The sequence below is a fragment of the Equus asinus genome, chromosome 3 (genome assembly GCF_041296235.1).
Source record: "Equus asinus isolate D_3611 breed Donkey chromosome 3, EquAss-T2T_v2, whole genome shotgun sequence".
Classification (NCBI taxonomy): domain Eukaryota; kingdom Metazoa; phylum Chordata; class Mammalia; order Perissodactyla; family Equidae; genus Equus; species Equus asinus.
The window spans coordinates 102,148,878-102,158,557 of record NC_091792.1 but is presented as its reverse complement, the minus strand read 5'-3'; the positions used below and the strand labels follow the sequence as shown (position 1 = coordinate 102,158,557).

The 9,680-nt window shown below is 42.2% G+C and overlaps 1 protein-coding gene across 2 annotated transcripts in view; it reads right to left on the bottom strand.

The window, feature by feature from the left end:
* Positions 1-4,455: 4,455 nt before the first annotated feature.
* SCARB2 (scavenger receptor class B member 2) overlaps positions 4,456-9,680 on the bottom strand; it is a 69,732-nt gene continuing 64,507 nt past the window's right edge. Inside the window, exons 11-12 of one of the 2 annotated variants that reach the window (XM_014865733.3) lie at positions 8,688-8,846; positions 4,456-7,226 (exon numbers count right to left, since the gene is read on the bottom strand). In XM_014865733.3, coding sequence (XP_014721219.1) covers positions 7,188-7,226; positions 8,688-8,846 — 198 coding nt within the window. In that variant the 3' untranslated portion in view covers positions 4,456-7,187. Of the gene's footprint in view, positions 7,233-8,687; positions 8,847-9,680 lie in introns of both variants that reach the window. The other variant, XM_014865725.3, reaches the window with a different exon arrangement.

The window sequence follows — 9,680 nt, the reverse complement described above, 5'->3', positions numbered from 1 at the left end:
AGGAGCGAAGTCCTCCTCCGTGCCGGAGGGTCGGCGGCTGATGCTCACACGAAGATTCACGAGGCAGCCTGCCGTCCGGAGGGCAAATTAGAAAAAAGGCTAAAGAGGTGCCTCTGAGAATTATGTCTCTTTAGTTTTTTTATATACGAAACCTTGTAGAGTTGATTCTTTAATCTATGTGCTTGTATAACTTTAATAAAAATAAACAATAACAAAAAAGCCGTTGTATCTGCCATACTTAAAAATATCCTTGGACCCAGCAATGCTACTTCTAGGAATTTATCTTATAAATGATTTGGCAAAATTATGGAATACAAGATTATTTGTTACAGCATTGTTTATAATAACAAATGACTGGAAGCAAATAAGGGTCTGCTTAAATAGTTGCATTTATACAAAGGAATACTATTCAGCCATGAAATGAGAAGAGTAAAGCTCTTTATGTACCGAAAAGAAAGATCTCAAAGGTAAATTGCACGAAAAGCACACAATTTGGAACACTGTATATGGTCTGCTGCAATTTTGGTGGAAAAAAAGAGGGCTAGAATAAAGAAATACACGTATTTGTATAAAATATTCCTGGAAAGATACATTAAAAAATGAATAACATCGGATGCCTCTGGGATGATGAACTGAGTGGCAAGGAGATGGGTGGAGGGAGACTTTGCACTAGAAATCCCTTTTATGCTTTTTGAAAATGTAAGTGGGTTACCTATTCAAAAAATCAAGTAATGCTAATAGCGGTAACTGCAGGAGTGCCAGCGAGAGCGCTGATATTGGGATGAAGACAGCAGGCAGGAAGATTGAGGAGCCGATGGACTTGTAATTGAGGGGATGTGGAGGCGAGGGGAAAGGAGGAGACTAGCAGGAGTCCCCGGTTTCTGGCTTGTACAGCGCGGTAGATTGTGATGCCATTCCCTGGTACTGGGAATTTGGGAAGAAGATGAGAAAAAATGAGTTCCTTTCTTTACTTACTGTATTTGAGGACAACCTGACTGAGGATATCCAGTAGGTGTTTGGATATATGGGGCTAAGGATGAACAGAGAGGCCCAGGTTTAGATTGCAGTTGAAGTCAGGGAGTCAATGGGATTGTCAGGGAGAGAGGATCAAGTGAGAAGAATTTGCGGCAGGGCGCCAGTATTAAGACAGAGCAAGCCGACAGCCATGAAGGGAGCCTGAGAGAGAGTGGCCAGAGGAATGGGAGAAGAACCAGCAGGGCAGAATCGCAGAAATTATGGATGGAAGGGGAGAATGATCAGGGATGTAAAAGGGTAGGAGAATATTCCTTTGATGGGAAGCCTTCCCTGATCACCCTTTCTGAAATAGCACATCCCACTCCTGTCACTCTGGCTACTTGAATATCTTAGCACTTACCACCACCTATTTATCACGCCCCCCCCCCCCCCCACCACTCGCCCTCTCCATTTATTGTAAGCTCCATGAGGGCGAGGAACGGTTGTTTATTTGCTGGTCGTATCCCTAGTGCTAGCAGAGTGCCTGCCCCCACGACAGACCCTTATTCAGTACTGTGGAATGAATGAATGAGTTCCTTGACAAGTCCCTCTCCCTTGCCTTTCCCATATTCATCTCCAAGTCTTACATATTTTGTCTTAAAATATTTCTAAAATACCTCATCTCCACTGCCATCTCCCTGGTTCAAATTACCACAATCTCTTGCTTAGACCAGGGATCAGCAAACAACGGCCCACAGGCCACATGTAGGCTGCTGCCATTTTTGTAAGTGTACTCTATTGGAACACGGACACATCCATTTGTTTACGTGCTATGACTGCTTTCGTGATACCAGAGCAGAGGGGAGTAGTTGTGACAAAGAGGCTTGCAAAGCCAAAATTATTTTCAATGTGGCCCTTTACAGAAAAAGTTTGCCAGTCCCTACCTAGGCACTGCAGTAGCCGCCGCAGTGCAACGAGCGGGACTGTTGGACTGTGCCCTTAGCAGTTCATTCTGGGTTGCCTGGAGAATGAGCTGGCTGTGGCTAGGGGTTCTCCCTTCTCCTAGAGGAGGGGGCTGCATCCAGGCTTAGATCCCCTGGAACCAATGTCTTCACCCCAGCAGTGGAGATTATAACATTCCATGGGCAGCTGGCATTCCTGGACAACTTCTATAAGCCACTATCACCCCAAATCCAAACTGCCTGTTGTTCAGCAGCTTGTGTATTCCTCCTTTGACAAGACTGCTTCTTCACACTTGCCCTATAGAAAGGGGGTCTAGAAGGTGGATATGTTCTTCTTAGTGAGACCAAACAGTGCTCTGGCTCTTGGCTTGCTTCTCCATGGGATGACAGAATGGAGGGTCTGTGCCTTCTTTTTTCTAGCTGTCCTGGCCCTATAAATTTTTATTTTCCCCAGTAAAACCCATTACTTAACCCACAGTGTGGCTTTGTGGAACTCACCCTGGAGGCTACTGCATGACACCCAGATAAGATCCATTTTACCTGCCAGTGGGGACGACCTAACATAACAGCCTCCTAATTGACGTCCTGCATCCATGTTGACTCTCTTCTAATTTCTTCACCCTGCAGCTAGAGTGGGTCTTTCTAAACAAACCTGTCATGTCTCCCATTCCCCCACCCCACCCCAATTTACAACACTTCAGTGGCTTCCCTTTGGTCAAAAATAGACCAAAATCTTTAACATGGCTTAATAAGACCCAACAATGACCTGACCCCTGCCTTTCTCTTCAGCCTTATCTCCCACTATTCTTCTCCCTCTGAGCTCCAGCCAAACATTTTCTTAGTCACTTGTAAACATTCTCCTTCCTGCTCTTGGGCACATCCTCTTTCCTCCGTTGAAATGCTTTTGCATAAGTAATACCTACTCTCCAGTCTCAATCAAATGTTACTTCCTCGGGGAAGCCTTCCCTCAACTAGGAATCATGTTGCCAGAGCATCATGAAACTTAGTTGAAATTTTACATTGATGATTTTTGGTTACTGTCTGTTTCCCCCACTAAACCATTAGATCTATATGTCTCTTTTTGGTCACCAGTGGCCTCGTTTATAGTGCCTGGCATAAAGTGGCTGCTCAATAAAATTGGTTTAACACTGTAAGTATAGTGTAGAAAGAAGGTAGGCCCTAAAGACTACATATTGTACAATTCTATTTATATAAAATGTCCAGAAAAGGCAAATCTATAGAGACAGAAAGTAGGTTAATGGTTGCCTAGGGCTGGGGGTGGGAATGGGGATTAAGTGTAAACTGGCATGAGGGTTTTATTGAGATAATGTTCTAAAACTGTACAACTGAGTAAGTTTACTAAAAATCATTGCAGTGTACATTCAAAATGGGTGAATTTGTATAGTATGTAAATTATCCCTCAATAAAGGTTTAAAAATAAAAAATATATTAGTTGAATAAAGGAGACTATAGTTATTGTTGGAAATGGGACCTGTATCTTGTGTTAAATGTGTATCCATGTTTCTGGACTTTGTAATCTATACCACGCACCCTATACCACACTTTCTTAATTATTGTTCATGGGTATATGCTTTAATACCTGGCAGTACATGTCACCCCTTGTTAGTATTCTTTTAAATCTATTTTCTGGACTTTTCTTACTCTTTGAGTTGAAATAATTAGACTTGGTATGTCAGAAAGTTCCAGGTGTCTCTACGTACATTTGAGGAAGCAGAAATAGATAGAAGGAGCTTCTCTTATGACATAAGACACTAAAATCAGATTTGGGATTCCTACGAAGCACATTCGCTAGGGATCAAGAGTCCTTAATACATAAGGACATTTGTAACACTGAGCTAGATATTTTATGACTGATCTGGATTTGCTCTGATTTCAGACATAAGATGCAATATTATTGGGATGAGAAAAGTTTTAAAGGTAATCTAAATTTTTTGTATTAATAACTTTAGTCCAAACATCACCAGAAACAAAAGTCCAGTACCTCTCCAGTAGCTCTCTGGTCCTGCCGAGCCCTGCTGGGTGGACTGTCTGCAGTTAGTTTGCATTTACTTGGAGGCAGATCTGAATAAGGATGTTAGTTATTTGGGAGGAAGCAGCAGCGACGGGGCAGGGAGAGTGAGATAGGGAATGAAGAAATGATACTAGGACGCGGTTCCCACTGTGGGCAATCCTAGCTGAGGAACCATGTCAAATTAGCCTGAGAACTGTTCCTCTGAGGACTCGGACATTTATCAGCTGCCTCCTGCCCCCTTTGGTTGAGCGTTGCCCTGGGTACATTAACTGCTCAGTGCTCTTGAGGGGCTTCCAGGACCTGGAGAAAGCCCTGAGGCAGAGTGTGTGGGACCTGCTTGAGGTAGTGTTGGCAGGCTGCCTAAAACCATCTACCACAGCAGAGCTGAAATCAACAGCGGTCGGGGGATGTAACTCAGGCCTGCATCCAACAAGAGGGCAAAGGGCATCTTTCAAATGAAACCCCATAGAAAACTGCACTTCTGATGACATAACGTACGATTTTCAGTACAATTTCATATAAACTTTTTTTTATTAGTGAAACATTCATTGCATTAAGGATAGAAATATACATATCAAGAATCACATGAAATGAACCAACTGTATAAGCTACATGAAGAGCATTCTGGTCAGTATTCTCTTTAATAGCCACAAGCAATTAATTCCAGTAATAATGCCTAGAGCGCCAAGTATGAAGGTCACCTTCTGCAGAACTCATATCTTGGGCAATTTAAATAAAAAAATTAGCCTCCCTTAAGTAAAAACCCCAATAGGGGTTAGTCGTATAGAACTTGCTCCACTTGACCGTTAGTGATCTTTCTAGAACAGGAAGGAATAAAGTCTAGCGGGAGAAGTCTGGAGCTAAAAGTGGCAAAGCCCATTTTCCCGTCCTGTGTTCAACTCTCAGTTTTCCCTGAGAGAAGTGAGGTAACCTCTCTCTGACTTGATTTCTCCCTAAGTTGAGTATCATAGTACAGGACGCCCGTATTCTGTGACTGCAACAATCCTGACAATCACAAAGACTTTGAGGGCCTTTCCAGGAGAATGGCTCCAAGAGAATGAGCATGAGGAATAGTTTGTTATTTTCAATGTAAAACCAAATAGGTACATTCTTTCTTCTTAACTAATCTATAATCTTGACAGCAGTTTATGGGTTTGCCACAGACTTTCAGAAGGAAAATATCAAATGTATTTTCAAGCCAAGTAAATATTAAGAATCATGACATGGATATGGAAATAATATGTTTTTGGTCTCCCTGCCTGTGTGAGATTCAGTCTGAAAGTGTACGTCATTAGCTGTTATCATTCATAGTATTCAAAAATTTCTCCCTTAGATAGTTATATCCTAATAACTGGACGAACCAGTGGGTGTGCACTGGCTCATCAGTTTTATTAGTGTGGATAAGTGGATGCATAGAAGAATAAAATATGCTAGTTATCTAGTTAAATATTGAGAAATGAAAAAAATCTAGATATTTGAAAGACAAAATATTTTGATTCAGTTTCTCACATTTTGGTGATTTAGGGTATCTATAGGTTCTATCTTAATTTACAGAGAAGTTGAGAGTTTAATGAATTGCCCCTTGAAGAAGGGAAACATATCACAAGTTGCGTTAGCGTAGAGAGAAGGAAAATCAGGGCAAGTAAACTAAAAGGTTCGTTACCTCCATCCTGGGATCAGAAGCTACATTAGTGAAATCCAGGGATTTTTTTTTCTTCATTTGCTTACAACGAAATCCAGCTTTTTAAAAAAATCCCATAGAATGATTCAGTTAAGAAATTCTATGAGCACTTTGCCAGATAACTGTATAGATTTCTCAATCAAAAATGAATAGTGAATTTGGAGAATCAAAGAAAATGCCCTTAAATATGCGTGACTTCTGTGACATAGGATGGTTCCCAATCCTCTGACTTAGGTTACACTGATAGCCAAGAGGTCTTCTGAAGAGAGGTGGCTCTGATTCTGGTCCTTTCTTTAAAGGGACCTTTCTTTAAAGCACTTTCTGTGCAGTATTTGAAAATTATTCTGTCAGCAAAATGATTGTCACAGGAAGTATAGGACACATGTCTCTATACAGTGAGTGACAGGGAGCCAGAAAACGTTGAGTCTGAGGAAAAAAGAACAACTTATAAAAAGAATTTCAAAGTTACCAAGAAGACTGCCCCCCAAAAAATGTCTCTTCAGTGTGGTCAGACTTCCTGAAATTTATATGTAACTTAGGCTGTAGATGGATGGATTTCCCATATTCATAAATAATTTTACAAATAATCACTCAATAGTATTGTAATTACTACAGCATCGTATTTGGCAAGGGTGATGGGGGGGGGGAATCAGTGGCTGATTACATTCTCCAAACACCTTTCCACACATCAAGATCATTTTGACTAAAAAAAATAACAAACTATCCACAAATGTCATAACTAGCATTTAGTTCTACTCTCTATGAAATATCTGTACTTGTCCTCACCAACATTATATATGCATTCTCCCAATTCACAAAACTACAAGTAAAAAATCCTCAGGTTTTTTAATCAACTATCAACTCACGGGCACCCCCCACCAAACACCTCCCCCCACCCAAGCCCGGCCCCAGTGGGTTCCTACCCATGGGAAAGTAGTCGGAACACGGAATCATTTTCCTGGAGGAATTTCGAACCAAAGATTAGCATGAAATGCAATATGTAATTTTTTAAAAGACGAAATCAGCTGCATTTGAATGATGTACTAACTGAGGCTACCATTTTACCCTGGGTTCCAAACTCTCATTTACTTCTGCATTCAGGATGAAATGAATGGAGGAACAGAACATAAAATGGTATGTATGTATTTTAAGCACAAAGTCTGGTGAACGAGGAGGCATAGTGAATAAGGTTAGACCAAGAAGCATTAACAAGCGATGCAAAGACATTCTAACCACAACAGTGGTCACAAAATTCTGGAGCTACCAGCACCCAACAACAAAAAATATTACTATACAAGAGTTTATTAAATACTTGCTAGACAGTGAAAAACAAAACAATTTGTGAGGGACCACAGGATTTTATAAAGCCTAATGGCCAACCATGTCAGCCTGTTGTAGTTTAATTCCGGCTGGAATGCTCTCATCACTTGCCAGCTCTGGGTCTTCTCGCCTTCTCTCTCCAAGAGGCAACAAGCCTGTGAGGACGCAGACAGTTTCCCCACGTCCTGGTTCAGGTGAGGACAGCTCACACGGTTCCTTCACCAACCTCTGGCTGTGATTAGGTTCGGATGAGAGGCGCTCTTTCATCTGCAGTTCCCTGTGACTCAGAAGAGAGAGGACAGCGAAGTTAGGTGTCACGTCAGAAACTTGTCCGCAGATGTGAAAAGCTGAGGGCAGTGGTGGAAGGAGGAGAGTGACAGGAAGGCAGTCATCCCACACATCTCTCTCCTCTCTCAGCCTGCTTCTTGCTCTTTCTTTAACATTTAGCGCCAACCTTCTCGTGGTGGCCTGCTCTGACAACCCCCTGCCCAGTACAGGAGCAGCACCCTCACTGTGCTGACCCAGACTATAACCCTCATCACACTCTATTGAATTCCCCTCCTTCCTAGTTTCAAACCTACCAGAGAACAATGTCTTGGAGGTGGTGGGTGCTCAATAATTGCTTTGTTGAATGCGTGAAGACGGTTAACTGTAGGAGCAGTAATAACATTGACATGGGCTTTCTTCTGTGCTTGTGAAAATCTCAGTGACTGCACAGTGTCAGACTGGAAGTAAGATCCACAGATGGGAATGGCAAAATAGGTGCCTCACACCTAACGTGACGGCCATGGTTAGGAGACACAATGGAAGAAAGTGGAAGGCATGGAAATCCGAGCTAATGTTATTCAGATGGTTTCCGCCTATTTCATTTCCTACTTCACATTTGCCTCAGACACTCAGTTGAGGCAGCTAGGAGGAAAACAAAAAGCCTTTGCTGTAAAAAGGGAAATTGCTGAGAATTTAAGTAAGGCTTCTACAGAAAAGGCTCATTGAAGGTATTTAGGCCCCTGGGTTGGCCTGCTGGTCACTTAGGGAGGCCAACCGGACTCTGTTTATCCCATCCATTTGGGGTTGTTCCCATCCTTCCAGGAAAGTAACTACCCCCCCTGCGCCAATCATTCAATACGCAATGATGACTCAGTGGCAGGTGTGTTCTGATACATCAAGGATTCTTTCCAAGCAGGTCTCTCGCTGCCATGCTCTCTAATCTTGGAGCAGTTGTATCAAATAACTAATGTTTACTGAGCTCTCACTAAACGCCAACACTGGGCCAAGTGCTTTATGTATGCTGCATCACCTATTCCTCATGAAAAACTCCTAAGGGAGGCTCTATTATTATCCCATTTTACAGATGAAGAAACCGGGGCACAGCTTCTAGGGTCACCCAGCTATTAAAGTGGCAGAACTGGGATTTGAACATAGGCAGTCTGACACTGAAGCCTAGGTGCTCAGCTGTAATATATTCTTCTTTCAGGTTATTTTCAAAGATGTAAAGCTTACAGGGATTCATTCCCACCAAGAGGGCCCCCAGTACTGGGCAGTCCTATTCTATCACCCCTCCTTCTTTGACACACTTGTCTTGCTCCTCATTTGGTCCAGCAGTAATCATGAAATCACTGTGCCCAGCATAAAATCTCAAAATCCACCCGAATGAGCCAGCTGACAGCCCTTCGAGGCACAGCTGAATACCTCAGGGAACGCTATCCAGTGAGGGAGAAGTCCTCCAGCCACTGCTCACCTCATCCAAGGATCCCTGTCCTCTGCATGCAAGCCAGGTGAAGATCAAACCGAAGAACACGCCCAGCGCCATGACAATGTAGGGGATGTTGGTGATGATCAAAGCGGTGTTAATTACCGACTTCAGCCGACTCGCAGTCTCTTGATCAATGAGAACACTCTGGGGCGGGGAGGCAAGAAAATAGTATTCCCCTGATTACTAAATATCCAGGGGGTAAAGTTTCTTTCTATATCTTCCTTCCAAATCATTAAACATAATTTGGGTATGTCCTCCTCTTAGCAAACCAGACATACTGAAAATCCATTTATAAATTAGAGCAGCCAGGTGAGGCATTTATTCATACACATCTTCCCTTTGCTCCTGAAGATGTTTTCCTCTCAAAATAGGTTGGAAAACCCACCAACTGGGAGAAAATATTTGCAAATCATCTATCCAACAAGGGGTTAATCTCCAAAATACATAAAGAACTCATATAACTCAACAACAAAAAAACAAACAACCCGATTGAAAAATGGGCAGAGGATATGAACAGACATTTTTCCAAAGAAGATACACAGATGGGCAACAGGCACATGAAAAGATGCTCAACATCACTATCACTAGGGAAATGCGAATCAAAACTATAATGAGATTCACCTTACACTGTTAGAATGACTATAATTACCAAGACAAACAACAACAAATGTTGAAAAGGCAACCCTTACACACTGCTGGTGGGAATGCAAACTGGTGCAGCCATTATGGAAAACAGTATGGAGATTTCACAAAAAATTAAAAACAGAAATACCATATGACCCAGTTATCCCACTACCGGGTATTTATCCAAAGAACTTGAAATCAGCAATTCAAAGAGACTCACGCACCCCTATGTTCACTGCAGCATTATTCACAATAGCCAAGACGTGGAAGCAACCCAGTGCCCAACAACTGATGAATGGATAAAGAAGATGTGGTATGTATACACAATGGAATACTACTCAGCCATAAAAAAGA